The sequence below is a fragment of the Sebastes fasciatus genome, chromosome 17 (assembly GCF_043250625.1).
Source record: "Sebastes fasciatus isolate fSebFas1 chromosome 17, fSebFas1.pri, whole genome shotgun sequence".
Lineage (NCBI taxonomy): Eukaryota > Metazoa > Chordata > Actinopteri > Perciformes > Sebastidae > Sebastes > Sebastes fasciatus.
The window spans coordinates 30,342,030-30,363,999 of record NC_133811.1 but is presented as its reverse complement, the minus strand read 5'-3'; the positions used below and the strand labels follow the sequence as shown (position 1 = coordinate 30,363,999).

At 41.7% G+C, this 21,970-nt stretch overlaps 1 protein-coding gene across 2 annotated transcripts; it reads left to right on the top strand.

The window, feature by feature from the left end:
- Window positions 1-3,960: 3,960 nt before the first annotated feature.
- Window positions 3,961-10,776, top strand: LOC141754399 (major histocompatibility complex class I-related gene protein-like). Of its 2 annotated transcripts, none has more exons than XM_074613437.1 (8): window positions 3,961-4,147; window positions 5,731-5,997; window positions 6,384-6,662; window positions 6,894-7,190; window positions 9,372-9,473; window positions 9,832-9,849; window positions 9,986-10,058; window positions 10,550-10,776. In XM_074613437.1, exons 1-7 carry the CDS (start codon window positions 4,078-4,080, stop codon window positions 10,030-10,032), a joined length of 1,080 nt encoding a protein of 359 aa, XP_074469538.1. In that variant the 5' UTR covers window positions 3,961-4,077; the 3' UTR covers window positions 10,033-10,058; window positions 10,550-10,776. The 2 variants fall into 2 exon arrangements, with proteins under 2 accessions (XP_074469538.1, XP_074469537.1); XM_074613436.1 differs by having other exon boundaries at window positions 4,031-4,147; window positions 9,366-9,473.
- The last annotated feature ends 11,194 nt before the right edge of the window (window positions 10,777-21,970 follow it).

Below are 21,970 nucleotides of genomic sequence, written 5' to 3'. Positions count from 1 at the left end.
AATTAAATGTCTTGAAAATATAGAAGTTAAAAAAGTAAAATGAAGGTTATTGTAATGTTGCTCAGAACAAGTGATGAAAACCATAAAAAATAAACATGTTACAGATTAAAATATGAACCACTATATGTAATGTTGTGTACCTGTTTATATTTAAGACTCAACAGACTGAAAACACAAACGCTAATCGATAGAGTCGATGGACTGAGAGAAGATGATCGTCGGGTTTAGCTGAGCCTGCTATCTTCTAATATTAGCTCTGATTATTTTCTTTATGTAATATCAGTAATATTTAAATGTAAAGTAGTCGGTAAACTAGCTACAGCCTCAGGTAAATCTAAATAATATCATTTAGAAAATGTATATTAACGCCCTCTAGTGGTCGGTAATTACAACGACATTAATATCAAGTTAGAGGAATTACATATAGGCTATTACTTCCGGTTACATCCTACAAAATAAAGGAGAAAGAGATGTAGTTACGCACTTTGTCCACAGGAGGGCAGTGTGGTTATGATTTTAATTATATCTTTTATAAGTTTTATTTTGAATGATGATCAGAAGTCTTGTAGTTTACCTATACAATGATCTAAAGTCATATTTTGTACTTATAAAATTATCCAAAGTCATATTTTTACTTATAAAATTATATAGTCATATTTTTTACTTAAAGAATTATCCAAAGTCATATTCTTTACTTATAAAATTATCTTAAGTCACATTTTCTACCTATAAAATTATGTAAAGTCATATTTCTTTACTTATAAAGTGAAATGAAGTCATATTTTCTACTTATAAAATTATCTACTCATTTTTTCTTACCTATAAAATGATCTAAAGTCATATTTTTTACATATAAAAATTTTATAAAGTCATATTTATTACTTAAAAAATGATTTAAAGTAATATTTTTTCTTATAAAGTGATATAAAGTCATATTTTTTACTTGTAAAATTATAAAAAGTCATATTCTTCACTTATAAAATTATCTTGAGTCACCCAAAGGAAATGTAAAATAGATCAAGAATAGAAGAAGATATGACAATATGTTTTGAATATGTCTAAAAATGGCTAAATAAAAGTTTGAAAAATGTTGGAAAAAAAGTATGAAAAAATGGCCGTAAAAAAAAAAGTCTGTAAAAGGTCTGAAAAAAAAGTTCGAAAAATGTTGGAAAACAATTTCTAAAAAAAAAAAAAAAAAAAAAAAAGTCTGGAAAAAATGTCTGAAAAAAAAGTTTGAAAAATGTTGGAAAACAAAAGTCTAAACAATGTCTGAAAAAGGTAAACAAAAAAAAAAGTCTGGAATAAATGTCTGAAAAAAAAAGTTTGAAAAGTGTTGGAAAACAAAAGACTGAAAATTGTCCGTAAAAAAAATGTCTGAAAAAAAAAGTTTGAAAAATGTTGGAAAACAAAAGTCTGATAAATTGTCTATAAAACAAAAGTCTAAACAATTTCTAAAAAAAAAAATTAAAAAAGGCTGGAAAAAATGTCTGAAAAAAAAGTTTGAAAAATATTGGAAAACAAAAGTTGGAAAAAAGTTTGAAAACAAAAGTCTAAACAATGTCTGAAAAAGGTAAAAAAAAAAAAAAAGTCTGGAAAAAAGGTCTGAAAAAAAAGTTTGAAAAATGTCTGAAAAAAAAAAGAAAGTTCGAAAAATGTAGAAAAACAAAAATCTAAACAATGTCTGAAAAAAGTAAAAAAAAAAAAAAGTCTGAAAAATGTTGGAAAACAAAAGTCTAAACAATGTCTGAAAAAGGTAAAAAAAAAGTCTGGAAAAAATGTCTGAAAAAAAAGTTCGAAAAATGTTGGAAAACAAAAGTCTAAACAATGTCTGAAAAAGGTAAAAAATAAAAAAAGTCTGAAAAATGTCTGAAAATTTTTTTTTTTTTTAAAAATGTTGGAAAAAAGGTCTGAAAAAAAAAGTTTGAAAAATATTGGAAAACAAAAGTCTGATAAATTGTCCATAAAACAAAAGTCTAAACAATTTCTAAAAAAAAAAAAAAAAAAGTCTGGAAAAAATGTCTGGAAAACAAAAGTCTAAACAATGTCTGAAAAAGGTAAAAAATAAAAAAAGTCTGAAAAATATCTGAAAAAAAAAAAAAAAAATTGAAAAATGTTGGAAAAAAGTTTTGAAAAATGTTGGAAAACAAAAGTCTAAACAATGTCTGAAAAAGGTAAAAAAAAAAAAAAAAGTCTGGAAAAAAGGTCTGAAAAAAAAGTTTGAAAAATGTCTGAAAAAAAAAAAAAAATTTAAAAATGTTGGAAAAAAGTTTTGAAAAATGTTGGAATACAAAAGTCTAAACAATGTCTGAAAAAGGTAAAAAAAAAAAAAAGTCTGAAAATGTTGGAAAACAAAAGTCTAAACAATTTCTAAAAAAAAAAAAAAAAAAGTCTGGAAAAAATGTCTGAAAAAAAAGTTTGAAAACAAAAGTCAATGTCTGAAAAAGGTAAAAAAGGTAAAAAAAAAAAAAAAAAGGTAAAAAAGGTAAAAAAAAAAAAAAAAGTCTGAAAAATGTCTGAAAAAAAAAAGTCTGAAAAATGTTGGAAAACAAAAGTCTAAACAATGTCTGAAAAAGGTAAAAAAAAAAAAAAGTCTGGAAAAAAGGTCTGAAAAAAAAGTTTGAAAAATGTCTGAAAAAAAAGAAAGTTCGAAAAATGTAGAAAAACAAGTCTAAACAATGTCTGAAAAAAGTAAATAAAAAAAAAAGTTTGAAAAATATTGGAAAACAAAAGTCTAAACGATGTCTGAAAAAGGTAAAAAAAAAAAAAAAAGTCTGGAAAAAATGTCTGAAAAAAAAAGTTTGAAAAGTGTTGGAAAACAAAAGTCTGAAAAATTTCTAAAAAAAATAATTAAAAAAGGCTGGAAAAAATGTCTGAAAAAAAAAGTTTGAAAAATATTGGAAAACAAAAGTCTGATAAATTGTCCATAAAACAAAAGTCTAAACAATTTCTAAAAAAAAAAAAAAAAAGTCTGGAAAAAATATCTGAAAAAAAAAGAAAGTTCGAAAAATGTAGAAAAACAAAAGTCTAAACAATGTCTGAAAAAAGTAAAAAAAAAAAAAAGTCTGAAAAATGTCTGAAAAAAAAAAGTTTGAAAAATATTGGAAAACAAAAGTCTAAACGATGTCTGAAAAAGGTAAAAAAAAAAAAAAAAAAGTCTGGAAAAAATGTCTGAAAAAAAAAGTTTGAAAAGTGTTGGAAAACAAAAGTCTAAACAATGTCTGAAAAAGAAAAGAAAAAAGAAAAAGAAAAGTCTGAAATATGTCTAAAAAAAGTCTGAAAAATGTTGGAAAACAAATTTCTAAACAATGTCTGAAAAAGGTAGAAAAAAAAGTCTGAAAAATGTCTGAAAAAAAAGTTTGAAAAAAGAAGTTTGAAAATGTTGTAAAACAAAAGTTATAACATTATTTACAATGATGCACAAAGCTTGATGAAAATTAATTTAAATGTCTTGAAAATATAAAAAAAAAAAAGTATAAAATGAAGGTTATTGTAATGTTGCTCAGAACAAGTGATGAAAACCATAAAAAAATAAACATGTTACAGATTAAAATATGAACCACTATATTTAATGTTGTGTACCTGTTTATATTTATGACATACGCTGATGGTTGACATTAAAATGCATAGAGGGTGATTATTATTATTATTATTCTTTAATGTGGGACAGTGAAAAGTGAGCTTGCTGCAGAAACAGCCTCATCCATTTGTGCACATTTCATTCCATGAAGCTCCAAAAGGCGATAGAAGAGCTGAGCAGCAGAAGGTCAAATCCTCCTTTCATATGAGAACACAGGTGAGCGCGCAGAATAAAGCCCCGCGTGTCTCCCCATCCTCCTCCACAGGCTGAAAGAACATCATTCTACTTTCACTTTGAACAACCTCAGTGGGTCACTTTTACCCGGTTCTAAGTGACGTTGATGCTCAGCTTAAATCCCCATTGGCTCAGATGGAGGTTGATGTCAGCGCCCCTTCTCGTCTCCTCATTTCAGCCCTGCTGCTCGAGCTGGAAGGACGGTATCAGAGGTATCAGAGTGTCTCCAGAATCAGAAAAAGTCGTCCTCCTATCAAAGCTTCAAGATGCGACAGGTCCCAATGGAGCCGTTGATTGTGACTCTCCTGACAATAAGCCTACATGGCGCGGCAGCAGGTCAGTTCAGACTGCTTATTGAAGTTGGTTGATTGTAAAAGAGGCAAAGCTTCATGTCTTTAGAAAGGCTTACTGTATATAGGAGTTTAAGGTGCTTCTCATAGTCTTTCATGTTTAGTTCCAGGACTTCCTAGCACATGACACAAATGTTCTTTAAAGGAACAAGTTGTCTTAAAGTGGACGTTAGTAAATCCTGTGTGCAGCTCATTGATTGATCCGTAGCCTCCATGTTTCACTGCTGGATTGGGTCTAGAAGGACAGCCTATAGTGGGTTTCTGAAAAGGACACAGGTGTGTTTTTTCTCTCACTTTCCTGTGTTTTATTTGGGCCATTATTTGATCATATCAGGAGCATTAAGACCAGTACGGTGTGATCGGTCTGAATGGTCAAATGGCAGCAGTCCAGCACACACTCACATTAATAAAGACAATATAACAACATCAAGTTAACACAAAGAAAGTACATTTAGTGCACTTTACTATCTCAATATTCAACTTGTTCATGTTTGATATAGAAATAGTGTGTCATGACTGTTTATTTTAGAGATGATGTCAATAATATTTGTGATGAGTTCTTGTCATAATGAGCATATTGTCACAGTGTGGAAACACGTCACTATATTTCATCTCAGCACCTCTACAGGCTGCTGTGGAGGTTTGGGACTGATTCAGAACCAACGAGTCAGTTGATGGTGGTTTTCCAGCTTCACTAATGTGTGTGAACTAAACACTTCATACATTATTATTATACACTCCCAACACCAAATAGAAACTGTCATCTGGAACCAAATAATACAGATTTCATGATTGAAAAGGAGCAAGAATGAAATAATATTATATATTACCCTCTCTTAGTAAATAAATGATATTTAGAGAATAATTAGACAACACAGAAAAACACACATAATCAATAACAACCTACTGAACATTCATATCATCATCTATTTATTTTCTTCAGTGATATAATATTTCATATAGTATATTATTCTATCTAATAATGCTTTAACGTAGTACCTCCATACTGAGTTGTGTTGGTTGGGTCAGATTACATCACACTGATAGTTCCATTGACTGTACTATATCATGCTGTTTAGTAGAGCTACACTGATAAATCACACCTCCATATTATTTGCTGATATCAGCTTATTGCAGATATATGGTATCGGTGTATATATCGGCTGATAAGTAACAAGAAACTGAAGTGCAGAAATGCCAAACTGAGTTTGAGCTCATTCATAAACAGTGTCTCCATCACATAGTTTGTCCTCCATAGAGCACCAGTTCATTTTGAAACTGTGAAATGTCCCACTGAGTTCTACTGGTCACAAAACAACAACAACTAAGGAATCTGTATCTGTTTGTCTGTTTATGTTCTGTGTCTCTATTCAAAATACTGTCGGCCCATATGTTGAATATTGATATCAGTCTGGAACAAAATATATTTATATATGTATTGACTACACAGAGATTATTAGGATGTCTTGTAGTTCTTTTTGATTCTGTGTTCAGAGAAATAACGTTGTTCAGTGATTTATAAAAGTATGATATAAAAACTGAAATCATGACGTTAACTTTCTCTTCCAGTGACTCACTCTATGAAGTATTTCTACACTGCGTCTACTGGAGTCCCAAACTTCCCAGAGTTTGTGGGTGTTGGGTTTGTTGATGAAGTTCAGATAGATCACTATGACAGTAACACCAGGAGAGTAGAACCTAAACAGGACTGGATGACCATGGTCACAAAAGATGATCCTCAGTACTGGGAGAGGGAGACTGGCCATCGTCGGGCGTCCCAGCAGTGGTTCAAAGCCAACATTGAAGATGCAAAGCAGCGCTTCAACCAAACTGGAGGTTTGTTCATGTTTCACTTTCTACTGATAAAATGTTGTTTATATTTTCATCCTGTATTTTAGTGAACAGATGTTACCACACACACAGACCATTATTGCATTATGCTGCTTTACTCCACTGATACAGTCTTTCTGTTACGTTTGTCTTTGTTTTATATCATTTGATATTAAATACTGCTCAGTGTTGTTCGGACTCTCAGAAGTTGACGGGCATCTTTCTCTATTTGATGACATTTTGCAGTGTAAACAATTTAGTGATTCATTCATAGTCATGATATAATCAGTAATAACCAGAATAATTAGTTTTAAATATCTGAGTCATATACAGTGGATAACTGGGCTGTGATCTCACTCTGGTTTAATGCCGTCTCTCTCTCTCTCTCTCAGGTGTCCATATTTTCCAGAGGATGTACGGCTGTGAATGGAACGATGAGACTGACGAGGTTAAAGGTTATGATCAGTTTGGTTATGATGGAGAAGACTTCATATCATTTGACCTGAAGACGGAGAAATACATCGCTTCAAAACAACAGGCTGTCATCACCAAACACAAGTGGGATAATGACACAACTAAGATAGCACAGACTAAATACTACCTCACCCAGCGTTGTCCTGAGTATCTGAAGAAGTATGTGAACTATGGGAGGAGCTCTGTGCAGAGAACAGGTACAATCACATGACCTGATGTAGTTTAATGGACATAATGTTCATATACCTCCTCTGTTTCTTATGAGCCAACACACAGAGTCCACTGTGCCTCACACTTTTCTTTCTTTCATTTTCTCTCACCTCTGTGAGAGATAGTGTATGTGTTACGAAGGCATTTAAAAACACATCAAACAGGAATGCTAATATCAATATGCAGTAAATAATAATACTGTTGTCTTTACTCTCCAGAGCTTCCCTCAGTGTCTCTCCTCCAGAAGACTCCCTCCTCTCCAGTCAGCTGCCACGCTACAGGTTTCTACCCTGACAGAGCCACACTGTTCTGGAGGAAAGATGGAGAGGACCTTCATGAGGACGTGGACCTCGGAGAGATCCTCCCCAACCACGATGGAACCTTCCAGATGAGTGCTGACCTGGAACTTTCATCAGCTGAAGACTGGAGGAGGTACGACTGTGTGTTTCAGCTCTCTGGTGTGAAGGACGACCTCGTCACCAGACTGGCCAAAGCAGTGATCAGGACCAACAGAGGTGAGACTGAGATCAGGAGTGATGGAGATGGAAAACACACATTTAGTTCACTGTCACTGTCCTGCAGTTCATGTAGTTTTATGTGGATGGGAAGTTGTGTTGTTGTCACTTTCTATCATCTAGTTTTTATATATAATTTGAAGGTTTAGATCAGTATTAAACCAATGCACATGCTCCTCTGGACCCGGAGTTATTACCACCATTTCTGTTGTGCTGCCTGTCCTCTGTTTACTCAGCTTTGATTAATATAGAAACATATCAATAATCAAACAGACAAAACACAATTTCATTGTCTTATGGATGTTCTTCTCTTCTAACCTGCTTCATGTGTTCAGAGGTCTGTACTACGAAGCAGGATTTGCGGTTATCGAGGTAACTTCAGGGTTAACTGGGTTTTCGGTACTACGAAGCTGGTTCACTTCTTACCGAGGTAGATCTCCATGGTAACTTATGCTGAACGGCTAACCTGCTCCGCAGCAGGTTATGTTCCAGATAAGAGATCAACTTGTATAAAAACACCTCCTACTGACCAATCAGAGCTCGGTGCGGTGATTGTATGATAATATTACACACATACGAAGAAATTTAAGTCATAATCCAGACTAAAAACAACACAGTTTAAACTGACAGATACAGGAAGGACAGCTGACTTTATGTTGGGGGTGTTTACCTCTTTGAATTATATTTTTATATTTATTTTTTTTACTTGCTATTGAGTCCGTTTCACACCGTCAGAGAGGGACGCAGGTGAAAGGATGTTTAAATTGTCATAGGCGCCATTTGAAACTCGTAGGGTAAAAATAAGTGTTTTCCATTCATCTATTATTCTCTTAAACGCTATTTAAATTTAGACAAGTAATTTACTTTCCTCTCCGGGAACCATCACCTTAACGTGGTGGAGAGGTTTGTGTGTCCCTATTACCCTGAGGGCTGTGTTGTCTGGAGCCTCGTGCTCCTGGTAGGGTCTCCCATGGCAAATTGGTCTCAGGTGAGGGGCCGGACTAAGAATGGTTCACAAAACCCCAATGACGAAACGAGGCAGAGGAGGAGTTACCCGGCCCGGAGGAAGCCCGGGGCCCTCGTCTGGAGCCAGGCCCAGACGGAGGGCCCGTCAGCGAGCACCTGGTGGCCGGTCTTGCCATGGAGCCCGGCCGGGGATACCCCGAAGAAGCAACGTGGCACCCCCCTCCTCTCCATCCTGTGGGCTCACCAGGGAAGAACCGCTGGGGTCGGGTGCGCTGTCACACGGGTGCTCTCGATCTACCGGTCAATCTTCGTTCCTACTCTCACTTATGGTCATGAGGGTTGGGTCATGACTGAAAGAACGAGATCGCGGGTACAAGCGGCCGAAATGGGTTTCCTCAGGAGGGTGGCTGGCGTCTCCCTTAGAGATAGGGTGAGAAGCTCAGTCATCCGTGAGGGACTCGGAGTAGAGTCGCTGCTCCTTTGCGTCGAAAGGAGCCAGTTGAGGTGGTTCGGGCATCTAGCACGGATGCCCCCTGGGCGCCTCCCTAGGGAGGTGTTCCAGGCACGACCCAGGACTAGGTGGAGGGATTATATCTCTACTCTGGCCTGGGAACGCCTCGGGATCCCCCAGTCAGAGCTGGTTAATGTGGCCCGGGAAAGGGAAGTTTGGAGTCCCCTGCTGGAGCTGTTGCCCCCGCGACCCGATCCCGGATAAGCGGTTGAAGATGGATGGATGGATGGATGGACAATTTACTTTTGAGTTTCCGTTAAATTAATAAATCTGTTAATTTACGCGTTCACATATCCAGAGTTTTTTCTTTTTCCAGCTGTTCTTCCTGCATTTGGCAGCTTCAACTGTGTTACGTTTAGTCTGGATTAAGTGTTTAATTTCTTCGTATTTGTCTAATATAGTTTGCTCTTCCTTTGTTAAATGTGTCTCTCTGCCTGTCCGGCAGTAGTCTTGTTCATGTCTGTGATTGGTCATAAACTGCAGACACCTCCTTGTTCATGTGAACGCGCTCATAACCAGACTGAGAACCCTGGGTTGACTTACCGAGTTGATAACCAGCTTCGTAGTACAGTTTAGCGAGATCTCGTTTGTTAGGATAAGTGAAGCCAGATAACGAGAACATACCCTGGGTGTGTTGAACTTGCTTTGTAGTACAGGCCTCAGTTTGTGACTATTTGTTGTTGTTTTGTGCTCAACAGAGAAAGAGAAGCCCACTGACATGACCGTCCCCATCATCGCTGCAGTGGTTGTTCTTGCTCTCGTCCTCATCGCTGTGATTGGAGTCGTCATTTATAAAAAGAAGAACGGTGAGAAACCCAAACAGAAACATCGTCTCATGTCTTTTCCTCTCTGTTTTGATTTTAGACTTTTAAGTTGATGCTTTTATCCAAACTAATTTCACTTCCCAGCACATCTAAATGTGTTTGAACCAGCAGTCAGTGCTGTAAGGCTCAGAGCCACAGTTTGATGATAATATGACTATAGCATGATGATGGAAGGGAGAGGTGATGGAAGATAAATGATGTCAAACAAAAGGTAGAAGGGATTTATTGATGAGTTTGAGTGAGTAGAAGAGCGGGTCATCACTGGAAACATTAAAGGAGACAAAGTCTGACATCTTCAACTGTGACAACATCAATAATTAGTCTTGTCTTTTTATTTCAGCCAAACGCCCTCCATCTCGTAAGTACAACTTGTTTTTATTCTATTTCCTCTGAGCTGAATCTCTGTAGATTAAAAAGAGTTAGTGTATTTTGTGCTGAAGGACTTCTTCCTGCAGTGTTTGCTGAGGGCTAACAATGTGTTTCTGACCTTACAGCTGTAAACAACGCTGAGGTCTTGGAGGAACTGAATCCAGGATCCTAAATGATGAACACACCAGCCTGCACACAGTGAGTTGCTTCATATGGGACATGAAGCATTCACACCTGTTGTTAAACAAAGCTGCCTTAAACTATGTGCAGAAGGAGCTTCTGTGATTGTTTCTTTATCCGCTGTAAAACTTCTGTGACACGTTGTAGCTGGAAAGAACATCTTTGAGTTTTTCCACAACGAAGGTGAAACTGTTTAATATGACGTGATGACGTGATGCTTTCAGAAAGCTTCACATCAGCAGCTCAGATAAACTGTCTGTAGATTAAAAACTCAAATATTAACCTTTAGAAAAACAGAGACACCAATTTATTAAAATGGTGTCGAACCAAATTAAAATAAACGATTTATACTAACAACATGTTAACACTTCAATGACTGAATCATGGATATCTGAGGTCTACATGAGGCTGTAGATATGTGCTTTTGTTGAACTGAACTCTCCAAACATTTATGGTAAATTGCTTTGTTTTCTATTTTATATATTTATATTTTCTTTTTGCCTCTTTAGGTTTATGGATACATTCTGCACTGGATCAAGGAGCGGTGCCACATTCTCCTCCGTCAACTGGGAATTCATTGGTTATTCTTCATTCATATCATAAACTGGTGGAATCAGGGTTAGGAATTTATTTGTAGATGCTCATTGGTTGGAATACAAAGAAAACTAATTCGAAAAAAAATTACAAATATTATCAAACATAAATGGAGACATTAAATTATTTGGATTATTTAGTTTCAATTTTAAAAAAAAGTGTAATTTCCTCTGATAAAATATTAGTTTAAATGTTGGTAAATCAAATGAGGATGATTATTTTTGGAGAGAAGTAAAACAATGAAAGCATCACAGAACTCCATCCATCCATCCATCTGCAACCGCTTATCCCGTTAGGGGTCGCGGGGGGGCTGGAGCCGATCCCAGCCGACATTGGGCGAAGGCAGGGTACACCCTGGACAGGTCGCCAGTCCATCGCAGGGCTGACACATAGAGACAGACAACCATTCACGCTCACACTCACACCTACGGGCAATTTAGAGTCCACAATTAACCTAACCTGCATGTCTTTGGACTGGGGGAGGAAACCGGAGTACCCGGAGAAAACCCACGCTAACACGGGGAGAACATGCAAACTCCACACAGAAGGGTCCCAAGCCGGATTTGAACCTGCAACCCTCTAGCTGTGAGGCGCCAGTGCTAACCACTGCACCACCGTGCAGCATCACAGAACTCTTCATACATAATAAAGACTAAACAATAAATCCACCATAGTTACAGTTTGATGCTTCTGCTGTTGGGGTTTTCTGCTTAGTGGTAACACAAACGTTAATTTACAGATATAGACACCATAGAAATATTTCTATGATAGACACACACACACACATCCACGTACACTCAGGTCTGTCAATATGATGATATATACCTTGAGATAACAGATATTTGTCAACCAGTAGAGTTTCCTTTACTGTTTATTCTCAGGAAGTCATTCTTTGGTTCTGTGGTTGATCACTGGAGCAACTATCTATCTATCTATCTATCTATCTATCTATCTATCTATCTATCTATTATATATATCACAACATAAAGTAGGAAAGGAGGGTTCGGCTGATAGTCGAACCTCAGATCGAAGAGGAACAATGCGGATTCCGTCCTGGCCGTGGAACAACGGACCAGCTTTTCACTCTCGCAAGGATCCTGGAGGGGGCCTGGGAGTATGCCCATCCAGTCTACATGTGTTTTGTGGACTTGGAGAAGGCATATGACCGGGTCCCCCGGGAGATACTGTGGGGGGTGCTGCGGGAGTATGGGGTGAGGGGGGCACTTCTCAGGGCCATCCAATCCCTGTACGCCCAAAGCGAGAGCTGTGTTCGGATCCTCGGCAGTAAGTCGGACTCGTTTCCGGTGGGGGTTGGCCTCCGCCAGGGCTGCGCTCTGTCACCAATCCTGTTCGTGATATTCATGGACAGGATATCGAGGCGTAGTCGGGTGGAGGAGGGTTTGCAGATCGGTGTGCTGAGGATCTCATCGCTGCTTTTTGCAGATGATGTGGTCCTGTTGGCATCATCGGTCTGCGACCTCCAGCACTCACTGGATCGGTTCGCAGCCGAGTGTGACGCAGTCGGGATGAGAATCAGCACCTCTAAATCTGAGGCCATGGTTCTCAGCAGGAAACCGATGGATTGCCTACTCCGGGTAGGGAATGAGTCCTTACCCCAAGTGAAGGAGTTTAAGTATCTCGGGGTCTTGTTCGCGAGTGAGGGGGCGATGGAACGTGAGATTGGTCGGAGAATCGGAGCAGCAGGGGCGGTATTGCATTCGCTTTACCGCACCGTTGTGACGAAAAGAGAGCTGAGCCGGAAGGCAAAGCTCTCGATCTACCGGTCAATCTTCGTTCCTACTCTCACCTATGGTCATGAGGGCTGGGTCATGACCCAAAGAACGAGGTCGCGGGTGCAAGCGGCCGAAATGGGTTTCCTCAGGAGGGTGGCTGGCGTCTCCCTTAGAGATAGGGTAGGAAGCTCAGTCATCCGTGAGGGACTCGGAGTAGAGTCCTTGCTCCTTTGCGTCGAAAGGAGCCAGTTGAGGTGGTTCGGGCATCTAGCACGGATGCCTCCTGGTCGCCTCCCTTGGGAGGTGTTCCAGGCACGACCAGCTGGGAGGAGACCACGGGGAAGACCCAGGACTAGGTGGAGAGATTATATCTCTACTCTGGCCTGGGAACGCCTCGGGATCCCCCAGTCAGAGCTGGTTAATGTGGCCCGGGAAAGGGAAGTTTGGGGTCCCCTGCTGGAGCTGTTGCCCCCGCGACCCGATCCCGGATAAGAGGTTGAAGATGGATGGATGGACAACATAAAGTTAAATAAATAGTTTGTTTGATTATTTTTTTTAAAACTTGTTTTTCCAAAGCAAATAATAATTGATATATATTTTCATTAATCAGGAGTATGTTGTTGTTTCATAATAGCTTTTGATCTGTTTTGATAAAAAGATAATATATATTATTATATAATAATAATAATATATATATTATATATTCCTGGGATTTCTCCCCTTTGTGTCAAGTGCAAAAAAGAGGTTGGATCTTACATACATTGCATTTGGGATTGCCATCTGATATCTAATTTCTGGGGAAAAGTCTCACAGGAACTTAACTCTATTTTTTAATAAGGAAATACAAATGCATTCTGGTCTGTTTTTGCTGAATCTTTCAGGGGAAGGGCTCTCTTTGACAAGTATCCAACAAAAACTTCTGAACAAGCTTCTCCTATTAGCCAAAAGATGCATTCTAGTCCAATGGATTAAGACCAGACCTCCTACTGTTAACCAGTAGTATGGTGAAATCTTTATAGTTTTGCCAATGGAGCGCTTGAGCTAGATCTTGAAGGGGAATGAGAGGGTTTTCGATGAGTTGTGGGCACCTTTTCTAAACCAACTCCCAAACTGTACAGCAGATTTAATACTTAGGGGGCATTGCACTGTGGACTGGCGTCCTTCCAGTGCCCCCAGGAATGTTTAACGTTCTTATCTGGGCATTTTATTGCCTTGCCTTAGCTGTGTATTCCCTGATCTGTATAATATATCCAAGCCCTGAGACTTCTGCATAATCAATCAATCAATCAATCAAAATGTATTTGTATAGCCCTTTACAGTAACCAAAAGGCACCCAAAGTGCTTTACATTAACATCAAGAAATAACAGGAATAAAACCATAACATATCATAAAATCATAAAAAGCACAGGAAAAATGTCACCGGGCTACGAGGTATTAAAAGCCAATCGAAATAAAAAAGTCTTGAGTTTAGATTTAAAAAGTACTAGATCAGTGACAGTGCGTATATCAGAGGGTAACTTGTTCCATAATTTAGGAGCAGCAACAGCAAAAGCACGATCACCCCACAGCTTATACCTCGACCTTGGGACTTCTAAAAAAAGTTGACTAGATGACCGCAAAGCCCCGTTATGCTCGCGGAGAGTTAAAAACTCGGACAAATAAGGTGGGGTGAGGCCGTTAATGGCTTTAAAAACAAACATCAAGAGCTTAAAATCGATTCTAAAGCGAACTGGAAGCCAATGGAGCGAGTAAAGTACGGGCGTGATGTGTTCACTTCTGGAAGTGTTGGTTAAAAAGCGAGCAGGGAGTCTTTCATGTAATGTATAGATCTACATACCATGCTGTTTTTTTGTTTGTTTTTCCAACCCTTGGGGTCTGCGACCTGCTCATGTCTGTCCTTGCTGTCACGTCATTTCTGTTTTTGTGTTGTATTTTGATTTTGAAAATTCAATCAAATATTGTGAAAGAAAAAAAAAAAAAGATATTATATATTGGAAGATTGGTGGTTTGATCCGCTGCTCCTCCAGTCCACATGTTGGGCAAGATACTTAACCCCAATTTACTCCTGAAGGCCGTACCATCAGATCCTGATGGGCATGTTGGCACCTTGTATGGCAGCCTCTACCATCAGTGTATGAAAGTGTGTGAATGGATGGATGGACGGAAGTCAATTTTATTTTTTATTTATTTTTGTATATCCCAAAATCACAAATATTTCCTGCTAGTATTTTTGGGACAAGAGACGATTTCTCTCTTAGTTTTATAAACGTAAAGAAATTGAACAGCGATGCTCAAAATCCCGTCTTGTGTTGGGTTAAGTAGATGAATGTTGAATGAAGTTGCTCTGCTGTTTCACTCCTTTTGTACTGTTTTGCTTTTCAATAAAATCCCCAATATTCCAAAGTTCTGTCTTTTTGTGATTCCATATATATGCTCACACATCTGTGACTGTAGCTACAATAATATGAATATTGTAGCTGTGGGCGTCAATATTTGATTTCTATCACAGAGACATAATTATTTCAACCAAAGGAAATGTAAAATAGATCAAGAATAGAAGATATGACAATATGTTTTGATTTGTTTTATAAACACAGACATGAAACTCTCCAGATAACACTAATGATCTGGAACAGGCAGAAGCAGTGAGTCCCAATGAACCTACCCACAATGCAACTTGATTAACTCCTTTTTAATGTCTCTCTGCTGAACCCTGCTGTTTTTTATTTCTGGTAGGCTATGAGGCCTTTTCAGGACTCAGTAACGGGGTTAGAGCTCCTCCACTGGCCACAAACAGCACAACCCTCTGGAGCATTTCTCGTAAATGTATCTGGTGAATATATCAAAAGGAAATGAGTTGTATTTATCTTTTTCTTTAAAAAGTTGCATGTTAAAAGCACATAAAAACACCCAAGTATTGCTCTCTGGATATGAGGGCCATGACCTTGATGTGTTGTATTAAATAGAGTGATGGTCGGTAAAACACAGTTTGTATGTGTAGACTGTATGTGTGAGTGATCTATTTCGACCTCACTCTGACCGTCACCACGGTCTTCACCTTGGATGAAGCCATTCTTCTTCCTATCTGCGAGACCATAATATCAACAAAGTCATGTGACTGACCTTAAGAGGCTGGCCGTAGGTTATAAAGCAACCGGAAAACCATGCCTCTTCCTCTTTGCCTTTCTCGCCTCATCGGAGACCGGTAAGTATGTCGGGAAGCCAATAATCCGTCACTTTAGTGTGCAGGTGCCTTGTGTCCCTGAGGATTTCTGTGGTTTTTCCCGTGAGTTCTGTATGTAACTCTCTGTTTGTTGCAGGTAAGATAAATGATATCACCTGCGGCTGATTACCCCATAGCCTGTTTGGCGTTTTTGCGTAAGTTGGCGTTTGGGTGAGTAGCTTTGCTTATTCTCCTCTTGGAAGCAGTTGCAGAGTTACTGCTTTCAGCTGTTTCGCAAGTTAAGTTTTCTGTTTCACTCTTCGTACACGTGCGTACACGAGTGGTGTTCTTTATTTAAATAGTGGCGCGCCGATTACCAGCCCACTGAGTGTTATAGCTCACCCGGTAGAGCGGACGTTCTTACCGCGGTAGGCCGGGGTTCGAATCTACCTTCGGCATATTTTATTTAGCCAAGGATTTTGCCTTGCATTCCCCTTGGGTTTAAAAGGGCGTTTTCATTTCCCCTTAAACCTCTGTGCGCAGTAGGTGGGTTTGGTTATTTGTTCCCCCTTGTACGTCCGCGTACAGGAAAGGGGTGATTTTTAGTTCTTATGAGCAGTATTTTTGTTTATACCTTTGAGCCAGTGAGTGCATATATCCCCATTGACTACTGTTCGCAGCAGGAGGGGTTAATTTGAGATACCTCTAGTACAGCTGAGTTTACCACTGACAGCTGCCTGGTACTATTATGGCTCCCCAGACTTGTCGGTTCTGTGGGGCAGCCATGGACATTCGCGACGGTCACCGTGAGTGTCCGTCTTGTTTGGGCATGGCGCATTTAATGGATGACGTTGATTGCCCATGTCCAGCAGCCATTGATCTGCCTCTGGAGGAAAGGGCCCGAAGGGCTAGGCTTGAGGGGCATTCCCAACACACTGCGGCAGCTGCTCCCCCTAGTAGGGAACGAGAGCGTCGCACGGAAAACCGCTCCCGCAAGCGTAAACAGGGACAGTCCCAGGGGCAGGGAAAAAAACGTGCCACAGAGACTAACTCTCCGCCACTGCAGAGTCCAGCCCCACATGTAGATGGGGCAGGGGGGCAGGAGGATACTCAGTGTCAAATCCTGGCCGCCATTCGTGGTCTGGCAGACAGGGTGAGTAGAATGGAAGCTCAGAGAGCAGCTCCACTGACTGCGGCTTGTTCGGAGGGGATCTCCCCTAGGGACTTGCCGGCATATGAAGAACATCAGACAGATCACCCTGATGCTATATCACTTTATGCTCAGGGTTCTCTCTTGGACGAGGGTCACCCAGAGATTGCTGAAGAGTCACATTGCCTTAGCCTATCTCACACAGGTGAGTCTGCGTCCGTAGACGATGGTACTGGCGATTCTGTTCCCAGTGATGTGTTTTCAAAGGTTTTGAGTGCGGCTAAGATTATGGGCCTTTCAATTCCAATTGAAGCCCCTAGCTCATCGGAGGGAGTCTGGGCTGGCATCTCGCAGTCTCGCCCCTCAGTGACTATTCCTGCAGCCGAGGATTATTGTCAGATGTTAAGGAGGTCATGGAATAATCCTGGTAGCGCCCCTCAGTTTAATTCGGGGTGCAGGAGGCTAGTCAAGGCACAGTACCCCCATGAGTCTGGTTTGGGCGATATGCCGCCTGTAGAGAGGGAAATGGCAGCTTTAACCCCTCTAGGCCCAGATAGGGTGACCACTAATCCACACTGTCCTCGTAAGGAGTGCAAGAAGACAGACCACTTGGTTTGTAGGTCCTATAATGCAGCCGCCCGCGCAGCGCGTGCAGGAAATGCACTCGCTCTCTTGTTAGCAGCGCTCAGAAGGAGCGCTAGTGCGGGTGATCAGGACACCAGAGACCTGATAGATGCGGCCCTGTCCACACACTCTCAGCTTACTCGTGACATCGGTTCCGCTATGTCGTCAGCCATGATGGCCCGCAGACAGATCTGGCTAGCTCAGACAACCCTCCCCGAGAACATCAGGAAGGAGCTTACCAACATGCCGGTGGTACCAGGTAGAGTCTTTCACTCTGACTCCCAGAGTGTCTTGGAGAAAGCTGAACAGTCTCTGCGTACTCGAGAGAGCGTGCAGCGCACATTCAGTCGGCCTGCAGCGACGAGGCAGAGACCAACGGGCCAGCAGCACCAATTCCAGGCTGCCTGGGGTCATCCAGAGCCCTGGATGCGTGGCAGGCGCCAGGGCTCAGGTGCACAAGGTTCGGGTGATGCTGCAGGAAGACTGCGACGGCAGCATCAAGGGTTTCAGCCCCGGCCTACAGCAAGAGGGGCCCCTCAAAGGAGACGCCCCCCCAAGGGTCCAGGGACCCAGGGGGCCTCTGCATAGGAGGGGTGGGGCAGCCGCCAAGGTTCACTCCCAGCTACGCCTGGACAGCTGGGAGAAGGAAGTCTCAGACCCCTGGGTAGTGGCTACTGTTGCAAGGGGTTACAGAATTCAATTTCGGCGGCGGCCCCCACCTTTTTCCAGGGTCCAGATAACGTTGGTCAAGGACCCAGTCCAGGCAAAAGTTCTGTCCGAGGAGATTGCAATCCTCCTTCAGAAGAAAGTAATTGCGAAGGTAAGGCCCAGCGAACAGCAAGCTGGCTTTTATTCAACATATTTCCTTGTTCCCAAAAAGGATGGTGGGATACGTCCCATCCTGGACCTCCGGCGCCTAAATACTTACATAAAGGTTCTGCCGTTCAGAATGCTGCACACACGGCACATTCTAGAGTCGATAGAGCAAGGGGAATGGTTCACCACTATCGATCTAAAAGACGCGTACTTCCACGTCCCCATTTGTCGGGCACATTGGCAGTTTCTACGGTTCGCATTTCAAGGGCAAGCTTACGAGTTCAAGGTCCTTCCGTTTGGTCTCTCCCTTTCTCCGAGAGTTTTCACCCGAGTGGTAGCAGCCGCTCTGTCACCACTCCAGAGGGCAGGCTTAAAGATCCTGCCATACCTGGACGACTGGCTGGTCTGCGCTTCATCTCGCGAACAGGTCATGCAGCATACCGAGAGGGTCTTAGCTCATGTCCAATCCCTTGGTTTCAGGGTGAACTTAAAGAAAAGCAACCTCGAACCGAGGCAGGAAACAGTATTCTTGGGACTTTGCCTGAACTCACTTATGATGAAGGCGTCTCTTACCCCTCAGAGGGTTGCGAGAATCCTAACGGTCTTGCGTATCTTCCGACTGGGCAAACGCCTACAGTTGGTTCACTTTCAGAGACTGCTGGGGTTGATATCAGCAGCAGTGTTGGTGATTCCGCTGGGCCTGCTCAGGGCTCGGCCCCTACAGCGGTGGCTGAATGCGTTCAACCTCCATCCACGGAGGGACAGGCATGTGAAGCTCAGAGTGACTCAGTCATGTCAGAGAGCTCTGAGCCCATGGAGGGACCACAAGCTGCTCACACAAGGTGTACCCTTGGGCAATCTACCTTCAAGGAGGACTTTGGTGTCCACAGATGCCTCCATGACAGGCTGGGGAGCAGTCTGGGAGGGCAGAATGGCAAGAGGTGTTTGGAAACCTCCATGGGACACCGAACACATCAATGTGCTCGAGCTGAGGGCTGTGCATCTGGCTCTCAGGGCCTTTCTCCCATTCATACGCGGCAGGCATGTCCTGGTGAAGTCGGACAGCTCTGCCGCAGTTTACCATGTCAATCATCAAGGAGGCACGAAGTCTCTGCGTTGCCTCAAGGTTGCACAGAGGCTTCTGCCTTGGGCTTTTCCACGTCTGGCCTCGCTAAAGGCTGTCTATGTACCAGGGGTGCTGAATCGGGCTGCAGACCTCCTCTCCAGATCGGGGCCTCTCCCGGGGGAATGGAGACTACACCCAGAGGTGGTGGCGAGTTTGTCGACTCAATTTGGCATGGCTCAGGTAGATCTGTTCGCATCCAAGGAGACAGCCCATTGCCAGCTGTGGTTTTCCCTGAGGCCTCCAGGCGGTCCTCTGGGCCTGGATGCTCTGTCTCACGAGTGGCCGAAGGGGTTACTGTATGCTTTTCCCCCACTACCATTGATTCCTCATGTGTTGGACAGAATCAACCGGGGGCACTACAAGGTTCTGTTGGTAGCCCCACGGTGGCCGGGGAGACATTGGTTTCCGGCCCTCCTTCGCCTGGTTCACGGCCGACCTTGGCCCTTGCCACTCAGGGCGGACCTTCTGTCCCAGGCGGGAGGAAAAATTTGGTATCCCAAGCCAGCTGTTATGCAGCTGTGGGCTTGGCCCCTTCTCAGTCCGTCTCTCATGACCTGAGTGACGCTGTTCAGGAGACCATAGATAATGCTAGAGCACCCTCCACACGCTACAATTACAAGCAAAGGTGGAAGTTGTTCTCATCGTGGTGCCACCATAAAGGGGCAGATCCCGTCACCTGCCCGGTGGCTTTGGTACTTGACTTCCTCCAGTCGCTGCTGGATGCAGGTAGGGCAGCTAGCACCCTGAGGGGCTACACTGCGGCTATTTCTACTTTCCATGACACACTGGGGGGTCTTTCGGTAGGGAAGCACCCCATAGTGTCCCAGTTTCTGAAAGGTGCTAACCGTCTGCGCCCAGGCAGGAGTTTACGGGCTCCATCATGGGACCTACCTTTGGTGTTGAGGTCCTTGGCTACAGCCCCATACGAACCACTGGAACAGTCAGATTTTAAGTTTCTGTCACACAAGACTGCATTCCTTTTGGCCATTTGCTCTGCCAAGAGGGTGAGCGAGCTACACGCACTGTCTGTGAGCAGCGAGTGCTTGAGGTGGAGAGCAGAATATGCAGGGGTGTCCCTGTGGCCGAACCCGTTCTTCCTCCCTAAAGTGGTAAGCCCTCAGACAGTGAATCAGGCTATTGAAATGGAAACATTCCAACCTGATCCATCTTGCCAAGAGGGAGCGGCTCTTCATACATTGTGTCCAGTAAGGGCACTGAAGGCCTATGTTGATCGTACTCGGACGCTGAGGCAGGCACACACTCAGCTGTTCGTTTGTTATGGGGGCAAGAAGTTTGGTCACCCCCTGTCTAAGCAGCGTCTGTCCCACTGGTTGGTGGAGACAATTTCTCAGGCTTACTCTAACCAAGATTTCCCAGTCCCAGAAGGTCTGGTGGCCCACTCCACACGCAGTGTGGCCACTTCATGGGCAGCTCTAAAGGGAGTTGCTGTTGGGGACATTTGTGCAGCAGCATCATGGAGTACTCCATGCACGTTTGCAAGGTTTTATAGAGTCAATGTGACGTCTACGGCAATTGGCTCCACAGTTCTTATGTCGGCCGCCGAGCATGTCGGTGAGGCGGTGGAATCTTCCGTTCCTCGCGACAATGTTGATATTAGTCATCCAAGGTGAAGACCGTGGTGACGGTCAGAGTGAGGTCGAAATAGATCGTAAGTTATGTCCATAACTATGGATCTATGAGACCGAAGGATGACCGTCACCATCTCTTGTCGCTCAGAACGGGCTGAGGCGTTCCAGGCAGGAGGAAGAGGCATGGTTTTCCGGTTGCTTTATAACCTACGGCCAGCCTCTTAAGGTCAGTCACATGACTTTGTTGATATTATGGTCTCGCAGATAGGAAGAAGAATGGCTTCATCCAAGGTGAAGACCGTGGTGACGGTCATCCTTCGGTCTCATAGATCCATAGTTATGGACATAACTTACGTTCTGGTCCATTCATTGATTCTGTTTTACTTGTCCTCATCTGACCTCTGTTCTCACAGACGGGATTCTACTCCTGAAAGGTTGTAGCCTCACATTAAACTGTTTGTCATATCTCACAGGTGCTTCATTTCATCATTCCAATTTTTCACGACTTTATCAATCAATTTGTTCCTAATGCCTTCATATCATTGTTTTCTGTTTTAATTAGTGCTTATTAAAAAAAATACCACTATTCCACCTGCAGTTTTAAGAGATTGAACTAAATTATTTATTGAGTTTTAAAATAATATATATATATATAAAATAATGTTTTTTTTTCTTCAGATGACAATAATTACATCATCTTTAATAAAATGTATGAAGCATTTTATGGGTCCAAACACCTGTCCCACAACCGTGATATTATATTATATGATATGATATTACGTCAAATTATTGATCGTTTTCTAAAGACAATGAATAATTGTAAGAGAATTGTGTTACAATATGTTATTATTATTATATATAATGACAAAAACCTAAATATTGAATAGGATGACGTTAAATAACAACAAAACATATTGTAACATAATTGTTACCATTATACATTGTCTTTAGAAAACCAACAATAACTTGATGAAGTCATATTTATGACTTTATATACATTATGTGCTGCTGTTTGTCTCCTGTTCTGTAGTTTTTCTGTCAATATATAGTGTCACTACTGAAAACCTGTGTTGTTCAATCTCACCTAGTAACTCATGATGAGTCATGACGCACAGCCAATGTGGAGTTTTCTAA